The sequence below is a fragment of the Eptatretus burgeri genome, chromosome 1 (genome assembly GCF_056783735.1).
Source record: "Eptatretus burgeri isolate ZD-2024b chromosome 1, Ebu_testis_v1, whole genome shotgun sequence".
In the NCBI taxonomy this organism is placed as follows: Eukaryota; Metazoa; Chordata; class Myxini; order Myxiniformes; family Myxinidae; genus Eptatretus; species Eptatretus burgeri.
Genome location: NC_140961.1, coordinates 48,330,951 through 48,347,664, shown reverse-complemented (window position 1 = coordinate 48,347,664; position 16,714 = coordinate 48,330,951). Strand labels below are relative to the sequence as shown.

General features: G+C 42.9%; 1 protein-coding gene across 1 annotated transcript in view; it reads right to left on the bottom strand.

Moving 5' to 3' along the window:
• The window catches only part of DDX47 (DEAD-box helicase 47), an 83,932-nt gene extending 69,933 nt beyond the window's left edge, over positions 1–13,999 (bottom strand). Inside the window, exons 1-4 of the mRNA XM_085883103.1 lie at positions 13,751–13,999; positions 10,682–10,775; positions 9,428–9,616; positions 266–337 (exon numbers count right to left, since the gene is read on the bottom strand). Coding sequence (XP_085739229.1) covers positions 266–337; positions 9,428–9,616; positions 10,682–10,775; positions 13,751–13,957 — 562 coding nt within the window. The 5' untranslated portion in view covers positions 13,958–13,999. The remainder of the gene's footprint in view (positions 1–265; positions 338–9,427; positions 9,617–10,681; positions 10,776–13,750) is intronic.
• Positions 14,000–16,714: the final 2,715 nt, after the last annotated feature.

Here is a 16,714-nt window from a genome sequence, read left to right as displayed (position 1 = left end):
TACAGATTGTTGAAGTATGGAAATAAATCTTCCAGCACTTTCTACAAACATTCATTATAACCAAACAGCTAATGGTGCTGCCATCAGTAATCCAAGAAAGTATCTCTCCAACCAATCAAAACTGTGGTTTAACCTTCTGTAACAGTGAAACAACAAATCTTAACCACAAGCATAAATGGAAATAAAAGCAATAGTATGGTGCGCAGGACACCACAGGAAAGTAGAGTAGAGTCGATTTCCATAGCCAGGTCAATTAATTGCTCACCTATGATGATGTGGGGTTTCTTTGCCAACATCAGCGACTGTGACATCATGTCAATGCCACCGACAATTACGACTGAAAAACAAAAGCAGTCGTGAGGATAAAGGACACCACATAAACACATACCAGGTGAATATTATATTCAACTTCACAAACTTTCTGGCAGGTGTGATACTCAAAACACAATCCCCAACCTCCCCACAATGAAATTATAATCAATGGAGGTTAATTTGCCTCAAACTGAAAAACTCAAATCCCTTTAAATAATGGAACCATTCCATGGTTATAATCTCCATGTGCACATTTCAGAAAGTGGAACCGAGTCCTCCCAGAACTCAAAGTATCCACCTCCATTTCGGTATAGAATCATATTTCAAGGACCAAATTGTTGGTCTATGGGACAGGCGTAACCTCTTCAGCTCTTTGCTTTGGTGCAGAGCTGTTTCTCATAGTGAGGTTGAGATCTTCCTTCATGGAGAAGGTGCAGTTTTGATTATTTTCCGCACATATTCCTGCTGCTCAGACTCGGGTCTCAACCATTACAGAAAGTTATTAAAGGAACACAGACCCCTCATAGATTTTCAGTTATTGATGGGCATATTTGATGACAACCAGCCAGATGATTTCGCCCCAAGGGGGCCGTGGAGCTCCGGCTGTTTGTCAGGGGGTCACCGATAGCACACTGGTAAGTCGTGCCAAGAAGTTTGACCAACCCCCCCAAAATCTTTGCCCTCCAGATTCCTTTTGTGCTTCATAAAAAGAGGACCTTGACATAGCAGCCAAAAAGGTCACAGCACCACCTGCTGCCTACATGTGGAACAATAAGCAAAAAAGGACAGCTTTAATGGACAGACCAACAAGCTAACCTACCACCTGTGATTTGCATGGAACGAGCAATCAAGAAAGATCCACAATCACATGGACATACCATCTCCAAATGTTCGCTCTTCAATATGCCCACAAGAGAAAGAAAAGATGGTGACAATTGAAGATATGACATTTTTATTCATCACAGTCCATTTTAATGGCTTTTCTCCACTAAAAATACAACCTTCCATTTGAACAAGACCCTTGTGACTTGCTGAGTGATAGAGATATCAATCCAGAGAAGAGGCCATCTTGGCATTCCCCAGTGTGCCAAACCCTTTCTCAATTTGAAGCCTTTGTTGCAGTTCAATAGAGCACACTTCTCTTCTGTAGTCTCAGGCTGCACTGGCCACTCTGGAAAAACTGGATGCCAAATAATTTGTGAAGGCCCAAAGATCATTGTTATGACCAACAAGGAGACCCAAAAATCTATGTCCACAACTCCTCCACCACAAATAGGTTGGTAGCCTTGTGGACCCTCTAAATCTTGTCCCTCATGTCCTCATATCACTTTGTCTACCCTGAGCCTCACAAGGTCATACACATTCATCCAATAACCCATTCTGCTTTTCCATTCAAGTCCAAATTCCTTCATTCCCATCTTTTTGTGCTCTGCTCTCCATTCCATCAAAATGGCAGTCAACTCACAACACATATTGTTTACCAGACACACTCATGAACTCTTGCATCCTCGCTAACCACGTTTCCTACTTTGATCTGCAGCCCATCCACTCAAATTAGCAACCCTCTTATCCCCAAGCAGCGGGAGATGGGGTTTTGGGATCGCTTCTGTGTGTGTGTGTGTGTGTCTTTGCAGGTCATAACATATTAACCAATCAAGCTTTTGTCATCAAATCTTCAACAAACCATTATAAGAATATGGAGAGGACAAATGAATAAAATGTACAATTTTTTTTGAATTGTCGTTTTCATCAAGTTTAGTTTGAGTACAAAGTGGACAGGCTTTTGCGATGCTTTCTAATTTAGGTCATTTGATTGTGTGGTTTCCTTGTCCATCTGTTCCTGCTCTCTGATGGTTCATCAACCTCTGTTGTTCAGCTCTTATACCTATGTGTGTATGTATGTATGTATGTATGTATTATGTATGTAATTATTAATTCTTTCTTATTTTTAAAGTCATTGTCAAGTTGTAGAGAAGCAATCACATTCAAACTGGCAATGCATCCTAAAATACTGCATTTTTAAATGAAAAGAGAAAAATCTCACCAGGAAAAAGAAACATGGCATGCAATTAAGCTATCAAGAAGTATTGGATGAAATCCACAGAAAGTTGATCGAGGTATGTGTCAACTACCATGGGAAACAAAGAAGCTGGCGTTTCAGGTATTAACCCTTCATCATAGGCACTCTTTTGCTCCAATAAAAGGTTAACACCCAACATGCCCATTTCTCCTTGCTTCCCATGGTGGTCAACATACCTCAATCATTTTCCTACCTGTCCACCAATGCAGATCGACACTAGCTTTCACCGGGCAACCGGTGGTTTATTTTGTGAGTGTATGTATATATATATATATATATATATATATATATATATATATATATATATATATATATATATATATATATATATATATATATATATATATATATATATATATATATATATATATATATATATATATATATAATGCGAATTCGTGCCCGCGGGCGTGCGATCGGCCGCTCAACTCGAATGGCGGCCGCCTCGCCCACCGGAACGGACAATTCTGTCGTGACCCTCTTGGAACAACGCCGGGAGCTAGTCACGGGTGGGGGTTTAACCCCACCATGACCGTGCCAATTGCCCACCCGTGCAGGATAGGGTTGCTCGCCAAATTCGATCTACCTAAGTACCTGCGCGGATGGTCGACCGGGCGATCGTACCTCGCCGCAGGCCGACTCCGGACACGAACCGCTTAAGCGGTCCGTTCCGTGCTATTGGGATAACCGAGCAGTGTTATCGTCGGCCTCGACGGTTCTGATAAATTAATTATCGGGCGTTTTAAGCCCATTACGAACCCTTTACGTGAAGCAGGATGGAGGGTCAATAAAGAAAAGACGAAGCGAAACGGGAAAACAGTTCACACAATGCACATTTATTACGCGACACACGGAGAGCACACATATACAGCCAAACAGTCAAAATGCACATGTAGCAGTTACAACAAGAGAAACAATGACGCAGAGTTACTACCGACTACGCGCACACACGGCAACACTTATACAGTTCTACTTTACAGACGGCGCCAACACACATTTACTCAAAAGCAAAGGAAAGAAGCCAACCTCATAGACAAGGGGGCAGACGGGCCTGTAGGCCAATATGCGTGCGTGACCTGAAGGAGCGACCAGGTCCGCGAGACCGGGTGGGTCCTACCCGCGTCCTCGTGACGTTTCGCGGGTTTCATTGGCACGACGTTTGGAGTGGGGTGGGAACGGGGCCCACTTTGTTGCACTATCTCAGTGCGGGGGAAAAGGGGGAATTGTTGATGTCCTGGGGGAGGGAGAATGGCTGGCTGGCTTGGGTCCCACGACGAGCGATCTCCCACCGCGACCTCGTCGCCGACCGCCGTCCTTCTCGCCTCGGACCCAAGCTCCTTGGCCTCTTCCCACAACTCTCCTCGGCCGACTGCAGAACCCAACTCGATGCCTTCGCCACCCGACTCCACACTCTGCCGCTGCCACACTCTGCTCTCCAACCAAAAACTGACTCTCTTATCAAAACTCTCTCTCTGCCAAAACTCTGCCACGATTCGCCTTGCGCTCGGCGTTTTATAGGCCGGCAGGAGAAACAATATGCAAATTTCCGGATCAGGATGAGCTCGGGGCGGAGCCACGCTCGCCCATTGGACGGAGGAAAAGTGGGCGTGGACCTCCCCTGATCCTAGAATTTGCATATTTCGATTTCACACGGACGTGCCTGGAGGCGGGGCCAAGTCGCTCCGTGCTTATTGATTGGACGGATCAGAAGTGGGCGTGTAGCATTCTTGATCCGAATTCTCCCTCGGAAAGGCCGCTATTTGCACTCGCGGCTCGGTGCGTATCTTGAACGAGCCCAAGACAGCCCGACGCTCAGTGTTCACAGGTGGTGCGGGAATGGCCGTAGAAGGAGAGAGGTGAGGGTGGCGGAGGGTTTTTGGTGGTGGTTTGATGGTTGTGGCGGTTGAGATGTGGTTGGTTCAAAATAAAGATAGAACAGAAAAACGGCTATCTCAAAGCGTCGCAGCCCGAATGAATCACAAATACCCTCTAAACAACGGGTTTGGGGCTAACTACACATGTACTTAGAGTTATCTCACCTACGGGACCTGAATGGTGGTTTGCGAATTTCCACAGCCATAACTATATATATATATATATATATATATATATATATATATATATATATATATATATATATATATATATATATATATATATATATATATATATATAAATAATCACGCACACCCTGGGTTTTATGACCATCCCTCTCGCTAGTTGCTCGTCATTGGCTTTGCCATGCCATGTTCACGTATATATATATATATATATATATATATATATATATATATATATATATATACATATATATATATATATATATATATCTATATATATATATATATATATATATATATGTACACACACTAGCAAATACCACCAGTCGCTTCGCTGATGGTAATACTAAAGGGGAGGAGGGAGAAAAAGAGGGGGGAAGAGGGAGAGAGGGGTGGGGAAGAGCGTGAAGAGGTGGCGGGGAAAGCTCGCGAGGTTGATGGTTGGTCACGTGCAACGATTTGCCAATAGGCAAGGTGGATTTGGCTGAAGTCTGCTTGAGGCTCTGCCCACAGTGGCCGCCGATAAAAAGGACGGGAGGACCGTTTTTCTGGCAGTTTGTGACAGCTGGGTGACGGTTCCTTTCAGCTCCAGTCAGTTCCAGTCAGACGGTTGGTGAGCTGGCGACAGTTCGTTTTGTGACAGTTGGTGACGGCCTTGCAGCTCTGATCACTAGTGATAGCCTTACAGTGCCTCAGAGCTCCTTACAGCTGTCCATTGGTTGTGGCTCCTGACGGTGGGTGACGGTTGGAACATTCCTGCTGGTTCTGCTCGAGACCTGCTCTTGGCATACCTGATTATTGGCGTCCCTGGTTCCTGGGGGTGACAAAGTGACGTCGATTGGTGTTCGAGCCCGATTGCGAATGGGTTTACGGCGAGGCAGGGCACTGGCAACGGACCAAGGTACGCTCACACATTTTGGGACATTTTATTTGACGCATGACGACTTCTACCTTGGTCAGTCGAGACCGGATTTCTCTTCCCCCCCCCCCTTCCCCCCAGAATGATCTGCTGGGTACCCTTGTCTCGTGTTTAATCGTCAAGTAAGGCATCTACTCTATGTCTGTTTTTCTATCAATGCCTGATTAATTCTTTATTTGCTTGATATTATTTGGATTGATTTGAATTTACTTATTTTCACTACAAGGAAATAAAAATTTCTTCAGTGTATTTAATTTTTCATTATGAATAAATTCCTTGTTGACATTTCAACCTGTCCATGCTTGTCCTTTCCTTCCATTGATCCAGCATTGTCTGAACTTGGATAGACTGGGAGGTAATTACCAAACTAATTAACCTGTCATCGTCAGCACGCACCAGCGGTAGGCCACCCTAATTAAGATAAGATTAGTGCATTGCCAAGGGCACGCTCTCCATTCAGGAAACCATGTCACCTCTAGTTGAATGGAAAAATTAGACTGTGGACACTGGAACTCGTGGTTAACTGATTGGCGTTCATGGTTGTAAAGCAACCCACCGTACCACAAAGTTAATTGTGAGCGGTGGCCCCAGGTGCGGCTCTTCCGAGGACAAACAGGGATTAACCCCCTCATAATACACTCGGTATATGTGGCCGTAACAATATAGATGTTTAATCGATATGTTCACAATCATTATTCTTTACTATCGACAATGGGCACTCAGCAAGTGGCTTAAGCACTCATGCAAGCACTCCAATTAAATGGTTGATGAGGAATGGTTGGCCAGGCTATCGCTGTGTACCATAAAGGATCCCTTTAACTTTAAAGCCCGTCTTCACTGCTCACGTAGCAGTTAAAGAAATAAAATGAATTCATTCACAAAATGACTTAATCCACAAAAAGTTACACCTTAATGCAGAACAACCCTGGAGACATTGCAAAGTTCAATCGCCGTGCAATAAACATTGCAGAAAATCCGCCATTTTGCCTGCTCGTCTGTGCACATCACGTGGTACATCATAACTTTTTTTTTTAACCAGATTTGCTTTGATTCCCTGTAGAGCACCTCGCAAAACCTCCGAAAATAGACGCAGATCTGGCAGATGCTATGTATAAGCAGTGCCTCTGGGGCACAGGGCGTAAGGTCTAGCAGTGAATGCATTAAATCAAATAGCTCAATTTAGCTGGTTAATTTTATTACGTTCCATAATTTTTTGTTCACTCAATACAATTCTCCAAACAGTAGAAAGAGATAAGTTTAATGCTTTGGAAATTTCACATTTTCTTGCATATGTATGGAGGAGGGAACATAGTCTTGCTTGCTTAAAGTAAATAGGTATATCGGCTTAGTTTACAAGACTCGATATTTCTTTAAATTATCAGATTTCACAAGAGATTTCGACACTTATTTAGTCTGGACAATACCCGATCCTCAAAACCGAAATAAAATTTGGATGATATACTTTAATTCGTCCGTGAGAGTAGATCGTGGAAAATCGTATCATGTCATGCATGAAATTACTCCAAGCTCCTATTTTGAAAACTATCACACTTATAAAAGCGATGCATATAACGATTCAAAGCTATGATGAACAGGCATTCAATATGAGTGAGGAAAGTGAAAAAAAAAAACTATCGTTAAGAAATCGTTGCGGCCTGTTCCAAGTCAAGGCATGGTTGAGCAGGCCAAAACACATGGCGGCTTCAGACCCCAGCGAGGTTACCCAGGAAAACGAGTTTAAACCCTGAAAAGTGAGGCGGTAGAGGATCACCTGATGAAGGATATAATTAAATGCCATTGATTACCTTCAAAAGGGGTGTTTTCATTAACCCAAACATCCAATTTTCACTCTTGCACTTCCTTGGAGTTTTCTTTGTACGCATGCAAAGTTTCAGGCTGCTTGGTTTTATAGTGTTGAGTTATGACGGACGCACGCACGCATGCACACACACACGCACGCACCAAGAATATTGAAAGCAAGTGGCCAATGTGTTAGTTCTGCAAAAAACATCCCAGCATGCTTAGGGTCATGTATAAAAATGTTGCACAGATCTGGTTGCCCATAATTAGCGAGCATGGCTGCAAGAGGAGACCTCAGTGGCTTTGAAAGAGGGGTGATTGTTGGGGCACAGTTGGCAGGAGCTTCAGTGACAAAGACAGCTCAACTTGCTGATGTTTCACGAGCAACGGTGTCTGAGGTGATGTCGGCATGGAACTCCGAGGGAAAAACATCAGCAATGGGCAACAGTGGGGGGAAGCGCACACTCCAGGATCATGATATCCATGCATCAATTTAAAGTGCAAGGAAAGCAGGCGAACAACTGCAGGTCAACTGACTGTAAATTTCAACCTGGGGAGTGAGCAGCCAGTTTCATCAATAACATCAGTTGGGTAGCAGGATACAATAACCAGGTTGCAGTGCACAAAAACCGCTCACCACACCTTGCAATGCATGCTTGCGAGTCCAGTGGTGCAAAAAGCACAGGCAACGGACTACCGAGCAGTGGAGAAATATGATATGGTCAGATGAACCATCCTTCACCATGTTCCCGACAAACGGATGGGTGCACATGTGGTGCTAACCAAAAGAACTCTACCACCCTGAGTGCTTGGTTTCAACAGTGAATGGTTCTGGTGGTTCTGTAATGTGGTGGGGCATATTTCCTGGCATGGTTTTGGTGCAGTCATTCCATTAGCAGGTAAGGTCAATGCCAATCGGGACTTAATGATACTGAGCGATCATCTTCACCTGATGTGGCAGCATTTCTTTCCTGCCGGGAGGGGTATATTCCAGGATAACAATTCCCACATCCACAGAGTATGTGTGGTCACCCAATGGTTTGATGAGTACAACACTGATGTTATCCCTACGTCATGGCCTTCTCAGTCACCAGATCTGAACCCAATCGAGCATTTATGGGATATTCTGGGACGACGCCTGAGAGTGTTTTCCACCTCCATCAAACAGGCTTGAGTTGATTGACTTTCTCATGGAAAAATGGTGCCACATCCTTCCTGCAAAAGTCCAGATGCTGAGGCCTCTATGCCATGGCATGTACAGGCCGTACTGGCCGCAAGTGGCGGCCCAACACCCTATTAAGTGATTTTACATCGGTGGTTCCACTTTTTTGAGCACTTCCTGTATATACAGTATATATTTTTAAAAATTGGGTTTTTTTTGTTGTTGCTGGTTTGTTTAAAGAAATGAAGGTTCAAAGAAGAGGGAAACAAGACAATGATCTTTTCATGGGATATTAACCTCATTTGCACAACATTCAAAAAGCTCTATGAACAAGATGCCCACAATAGTCCAAGACCTGTCAACATTTTATTTTTCATTATTCATTATTGTCCACACAGAACTTTCGTGTTTTTCTCTGCAACCGCTTGTCGGATTGAGACAAAATTTTCACCATTGGTGCGACTACTCATGTAGAACGTTGTAATGATAATTATGATGCCATAGGGCAAGTGCTGTGGCAGCCATATTGGAAAAACAGAAAACCTTTGGAGCTCTGCATCTTTAAAACCACAAGGAAAATAATTGAAACTTGGCACATAGCAAGTACTGCTCATGGGAATGAGTGTGATTTTTTTTATGAAGTCATGAGTGCCTTTGTTATGACGTCATCGGTGCATATGTAGAACGCTACATCCGATCAGTATGAAAATTTTTGAGGGTCATCAAGGGATACAATGGCCAACATAATTTTTTTTTTCATGTCATCATTGGTCACGTGATTCGGCAGCCATATTGTTAAGAAAAAAACATTAAAACAAAAAAAACCTTCAAAAAAATCTTTGAAATGACTGAACCAGTCATCACTGCCAGTCATTTATATGCTGGCGGTTCTATTTATGTATTTTTAATGACAGAACACAAATGCCACACAAAACTACACAAACACCACACCAAACAAGTCCTGGTGAGGGTCTGCAATCTCTGATTGCTCATTTTCTTGTTGTCTATGTGTCTTGGAGTAGTGTGAAGATCTCGTTCATAGAACTTTTCAATTCCCCATTGTGACATGTAATATCCAAAAGGTTACGTCTTACCAGTCCTGATGCCAATGGAAGACCCTATGGCTTCAAATTGTTCGGATATCTGGAAAGCCAGCTCACGGGTCGGCGTGAGTACAAGAGCAAACAGCCGCTGTGGAACCTCGAGAATAGCCTGAAGGATGGGAAGAGCAAAGGCTCCGGTTTTCCCGGAACCAGTCTCCGCCAAGCCAATGATGTCACGTCCTGCAACACATTGAGTCATACAAATTGTATTTAGCAATTTAATGACAAAGCACTTCAAGTACCACTATCTCGCATTGGGATAAGACTTGGTTAGTGAAAGTCAAATGCAGAATCATGCAACTCCACAATCATCATGAAGAATCGATGCACTCAAAGCTTGTGCAACAGCGACAATCAGCATTCATATATAGTTGTGTCAGAGGCTCGCAGATGCGATATGCCTCAGCGCCGGGACCTTTGGTACCACAAGCAGCTGAAAGGTGCAATGTCAAACTGCGTTCGTCGGATTCAGACGAAATGTTCAACTCTTGTTTGTTTATTTATTTTTCGGGGATAAGAATTACCAATTATTCTCCTAAAAAAAGGGCGGTAGTAAAGACTGGAGGTGAGCATTTAATTTAGAATTGGGGAGAGTAATGTGGAAAGGGTTTCTGGCAGAACAGGTGCAACCTAGAGGGCCAGTGGTTGGGCAGAGAGGGCAGAAGTAAGACTATAATAGTGGAGGGAAAAAAAGAAGAAAAAAAAACTACAAGCCTATGAACCTGCCTATAGTGAGAAAAAAAAGCAGACCCAGAGATTCAGATTACTGATGTGAGAATCCAATACAACAGAGGGCCTTAAGGAAGGCATGATGGGAATCAGCAGTCCACAGGAGGGAGCCATATTCAAGGACATTTTGGCATAAAAGCCTCACACACAATTGAAAGCATAGAATGGTAGGACATGGCCCTGTTGAGAATTCCAATTTGGGGGAGATAGATCATAGCCGATAGTGAGGCGCAGGAGTTCCAGAGACTGACCATGTAGGAATAAATTGTAGGATTTTCCTGCTGGTTCTGACGGACAAAGTGAGACTTTCTCGCACCAAAATAACTGTTCTAGGTAGTAACATAATTGTTCATGGATCTCCTTGAAATTTTTATTTTCCAAAAGTATTATAACAAAATGCACTTTAGTTCACAGGCGAACACCGTTTCACTTTCATACGATAAAAATAAACGAATAAATAAAAATTACAAACCCGATCGAGCCCCAACTCCAGCCACATACGTACTGAGATCGTACCTTGCAAGGCGACTGGAATGGCTTCTGTCTGTATTTTTGTTGGTGTACTCCATCCCAACTGATCACATGCTTCACAAAGCACATCTGTGACCCCCTGTAAACACAGATTTATCTTTAAATGTCAAAAACAAACATGTCTACTCTCAATCATCTCAAGATCCGTGACGACAGCAGATAATGCCATGTCACAACTCGAAACACCAAAGACGAGCTTCTCTCTCCACCTCAGTCTCCCACCCCCCAACCAAGTTCCTGATCTCTCACCAATGGAGTGGAATTACCTGGTTTGGATCTTTTCAACACAGCATCACCTTTATAACCACTCTTCAACAAAATAACCACATAAAAAGCAAATGAAAACATACACACGTGTGATATGGGGCAACGCTGACTCAGTATAATGATGGAGCATATACATAAAACGACTGATTAATTATTGTAAGTACTGGACAATAAAACCTGTATATACAGGGTGAGTCAAAAGTAGCGCCTGATTTCTGTTTTTTCGGCTGTCAGATTCTTTCTGGGAAATCATGTTGTTAATAATTGTCTTGCAGATTATTAATTTTCGTAATTTATTTATTTTTGATTTTGTTTTGCAGGTTATTGCTGCGAGTTTGGAAAGTTACTGAATTTGAACCAAATTGAACCATGAATTACCTTTCAATGAATCAACGCATTGTGGCCGTGAAACATTTCTACAAATGTAATGAACAACTAACGATGGCGGCACGCCGTTTGGCACAGGAATTCGATATTAACCCACCTCAGGGAAGAAACATACGCTTGATTGTCGAGAAATTTGAAGCAACAGGGTCGGTAGCCACTGCAAAGAAGTCTGGTCGTCCGAAAACGGCAACGAATGTAGCTAAGGCTGAAGAAGCCATCAGAAGACTGGAACAACGTCCGCAAAAGTCAATTCGCCGTTTATCTGCAGAGTTGGAAGTGAGCCAACCAAGTGTTATCCGTATCCTTCACCAGAAAAAAATGGAAACCTTACATTCCACGCTTAATGCGTGCCCTTCATGATGGAGATGACGACCGCAGTCTTCAATTTTGCGAAGAGTTCTTAGCTAAACTTCACGAAGAGGACACGATGCTCGACAACATCTGGTGGTCAGATGAGGCACGTTTTAAGCTTAATGACACAATTAACAGACACCATTGTGTCTACTGGGCTGCGAATAACTCAAGAGTGACAGTTGAGGAGGAGGTAAATTTACCTGGAGTGACAGTTTGGGCAGCCATATCTCCATTCGGGATAATTGGACCCTTTTTCTTTGAGGGATTTGTCACTGCAGAAATTTACCTGGATATGCTGCAAACTTTCTTTTGGCCCAGGGTACAAGATCAGGACTGGTATTTCCAGCATGATGGACGTTATGTTCGTCAGTGGCTTGATGAAAACTTTCCCAGAAAGTGGATCGGCCGCCGCGGTCCGATCGAGTGGCCGGCACACTCCCCAGACCTTACACCTCCAGATTTCTTTATTTGGGGGCTCATGAAAGACCTTGTTAACCTCCGCCATCTTCGAAGATGGATGGAGGTTACTGTTTTCACCCCTTTATGTTTGTTTGTTTGTTTGTTTGTGAACAGTATTACGGAAAAACTCCGACGGATTTTGACGAAACTTGGTGGGGGGGGGGGTTAGGTATGGTCCAAGGATCATGCCATTAAATATTGGACTTGGTCCCCCCCCCCAAAAAAAAATTGTTAGAGAAATTTTTATTTTTTTTGCATTTCTTCATGTTTTAAGTGATTTCCAACCCCCCCAAAAAATTGTTACCCCCCCAAAAATAGAGAATTTTTTTTTTTTGCATTTCTACATGTTTCAAGTGATTTCCAACCCCCCCCAAAAAAATTTACCCCCCACAAAAAAATTTAGAGAAAAAAAGTTTTTTTTGCATATCTACATGTTTTAAGTGATTTCCAACCCCCCCCCCCCAAAAAAAAATTGTTTGAGAAAAATTTTTTTTTTGCATTTCTACATGTTTTAAATGATTTCCAACCCCACAAAAATTGTTACCCCCCAAAAAAAAAAGGGAATTTTTTTTTTTGCATTTATACATGTTTTAAGTGATTTCCAACCCCACAAAAAATTGTTACCCCCCCAAAAAAGGGAAATTTTTTTTGCATTTCTACATGTTTTAAGTGATTTCCAACCCCTCCGCCCCCCCAAAAAAAAATTGTTAGAGAAAAATTTTTGTGTTTTCGCATTTCTACATGTTTTAAGTGATTTCCAACCCCCCCCCCAAAAAAATAATTGTTAGTGAAAAAAAATTTTTTGCAACTTTTTTTTTCAACAAAATTTCGATTTCTTTTTTTTTTGCATTTCTGCATGTTTTAAGTGACTTCCAACCCCCCCCCCCCCCCCACAAAAAAATGTTGGAGAAAATAACTATAACTGTCAGCACTGTTGACATCATACTTAATGAATAAGATACAAGGTTCACTTGAGTGACCCAGCAGTATTGGCGGCGGAGGTTTTGCTCTCTCCCGAGTGCTCCCCCTCGAGTTTATCGTGAAAAGCCTCGTACCATTCAGGAATTGAAGGCTCAAATCACTGCAAAGTTTGAGGAAATTGATATCGAACTTTGCAGACGTGTGTACCGCTCTGTGCCTGCTCGGCTGCAATTATGCATCGTTCACAAGGGAGGGCACTTTGAGAATTGTAAGTAAAACAGCTTGGTACAGTTCCGTAATAATTTTTTCTTGAATAAATGGTTAGATAAACATGTCATTCATTTATTTATACCTTCTTGTACACTATAATACAAATGGAAAACAAACAATCAACTGACAGAAATCGGGCACTACTTCTGACTCACCCTGTATTTTAAGAGTTCAAGAACCAATACTTCACTGCAGAAGGGTAATCTACCTTTCAGGCCACCCTGCACTCTGTCTGCACACACATGATCCCCCAAAATACGCGCTCACCACTTCACTAACCCATCATGTAAATAACTGTAAACAGGTTTCCAACCATCACGTACATGATCGAGACACGTGGAGCCCCGAATGCTGAACAAGTCGCAGATCAGTTTGATGTCATCGAAGCAAACTCACCAAATCCTTAAAGGAAACCGACTCGGAATCCTCCTTCTCGTCGTTTAAATCCTTCACTTCTCCCTGTTCATGCGGCACATCATCATCACCATTATCATTATCATCATCATCTTCCTCCTCTTGGTCCTGCCTGCTCACATCACGGTCCAACGAACTCGACGCCGCCATGTCTTTCTCGCAACTTTCTCGCACACAAATAATTATCATCGTTACCTGCACTCCGAAATTTCTGCAAGCACGTGCTAAAGTTATCTTTAAAGTTATATCGATTACTTAGTTATATCGATTACTTGGAGGTTACAAAAAAAAAAAAGATTTAAAAAGGTGAGAGGGAAAAGCTAACTTAAAACTAAATATAATGCACGAAGTGCTCGTTCGTTATACAAGGAAATAACTCACTGATAAAGTTACTACATTGTTCTGCTTTGATTTTAAAAAAACAAAACAACTTCTTCAAAGATGAGGATATAGTTTGGAATATCTTGACAGACGACGTTTTAAATAAATTGGCCAACGTTGTGATCCTTCCTGCGGATGTATTGTTTGTACCTCTTAATCATTCTCTTCTTTGCTTGTTTCATCAGACATCGTTTGATTATTTTCCATGACTTATCCTCATTGGTAAGGACATTAACTTTCTCCAATAAATGTGTGATGGAGAATTTATGCTGAGCTCGATGAAAAATCCTGCAATACACCTTAAGTGGAGGTAGTTCTGTGCAACATATTTATACAAAAAGACGGCAGAAGTATTAATGAAAACTCAAACACAATATTAAAACACACTCAGATATCGCTACCCATCTTTATAACAAGTGCAGAATTAAACATGGAGATTCTCGTGAACATTATCCATTTGGATGAGGATTTTAATCAGCGCCGTCACAGTTTCGCCGCTTGGCGATGGGGGGTAACTTCATGACTTCCGGAATGGTGATCTGAAATGCGAGAACAACAAGCAATCTCTAAATCGATATACACGCGTGACCTCAGCAAAGGAGGGCGTCGCGTCGCTGATTTAATTTTGGTGAAAATCCGGATCCAAATCCAGATCCAGACCCAAATCCAGATCCAGACCCAGATCCTAATCCAGACCCAGATCCAGACCCAAATCCAGATCCAGATCCAGATCCAGACCCAAATCCAGATCCAGACCCAGATCCAGACCCAGATCCAGATCCTAATCCAGACCCAGATCCAGACCCAGATCCAGATCCTAATCCAGACCCAGACCCAGACCCAGATCCAGATCCAGATCCAGACCCAGATCCAAATCCAGATCCAGACCCAGACCCAGACCCAGACCCAGATCCAGACCCAAATCCAGATCCAGACCCAAATCCAGACCCAGATCCAGATCCAGACCCAGATCCAGATCCAGACCCAGATCCAGATCCTAATCCAGACCCAGATCCAGATCCAGATCCAGATCCAAATCCAGATCCAGACCCAGACCCAGACCCAGACCCAGACCCAGACCCAGATCCAGACCCAGATCCAAATCCAGATCCAGACCCATATCCAGACCCAGATCTAGACCCAGATCCAGACGCAGATCCAAATCCAGACCCAGATCCAAATCCAGACCCAGACCCAGACCCAGACCAAAATCCAGACACAGATCCAGATCCTAATCCAGACCCAGACCCAGATCCAAATCCAGACCCAGACCCAGATCCAAATCCAGACCCAGACCCAGATCCAGACCCAGATCCAGACCCAGATCCAGATCCAGATCTAGACCCAGATCCAAATCCAGACCCAGATCCAAATCCAGACCCAGATCCAAATCCAGATCCAGACCCAGACCCAGACCCAGATCCAGACTCTCAGTGGGATACATAACATAAACTGTTCAGCCTGGTGGAGACGTGTGCTCTACCGAGTGCTGTTCCAGTTCATAGAGTGATGAAAAAAATTAGAATGGTAACTGGAAAGTAAGTAATCTCGTTCATGCAAGTACAGGGGTGTTCATTTACGAAGTTTATTGGATCGAGTGGTTGCCAAGCGGATTAAGCACTGCCTTCGAAACCGTTGATGAGGAACGGCTGGCTTGGCAAGCGCGAGTGAGCTGATTGGTACTTTACCACACTCCTGGTACTTAATTGTTTTGAAGTTCATTTCTGGTATCGCATACCCTGCCTGATACGGTGTACTTTAACCTTGTCTTGCATGAGGTATCGATGTACGATATTTAATTATTTGGTCTTTCAGGGACAGCAGAGACATCGACAAAACACCTTGTCATCCTATGATCTTGAGGGCATGACACTCAAATAGCTTCAGATCCTGCAGCACCCCCACACTCCCACAGCCAAGTCATTCCTTGTCAAAGACAAGAAAACAAGAACAATGGTAGTGAGGGCAACCTCCTAAATCCAAAATGAATATTTACTGTAAAAGTGAATTTGTATATTTATTACTTACGAAATCTAAAGATTTCATCGTTACCTGTACTCCGAAATATTTGCAAGCACATGCTAAAGTTATCTTTCGAGTTATCAAGTTGACGATTTCGTAAGTACCAGTCTATGACTGCTTGTTACTTACGAAATCTAAAGATTTCGTAAGTATATTGATGACTTCCGTCATCTGTTTGTGTGTTTGTTTGTTTGTTTGTTTGTTTGTGTGTTTGTGTGTGTGTTTGTTTGTTTGTAGGCACGATAACTCGAGAACAGAAGAAGCTACCAATGTCAAATTACACCACGTGATTCAGGAGGGTGATGGCTAGTGCTGATTAGATTTTGGTCAAAATCGGTCAAAGGTCAAGGTCACAGTGAGGTCAAACATAATTCCGTAAATTCATGTGGAGAAATTTTTTTTTTTTTGTATACCTTGGTCGAGGCTCGTATGAGAGCTAACACACAACTCACAGCAAGGAGGCATGAGACAAGAGGGGCGGGAGTGGAAGGGACAAAACAGTGGGGAACAGACACATTAGGTGAACTGTGGAAGGGAGAGGGA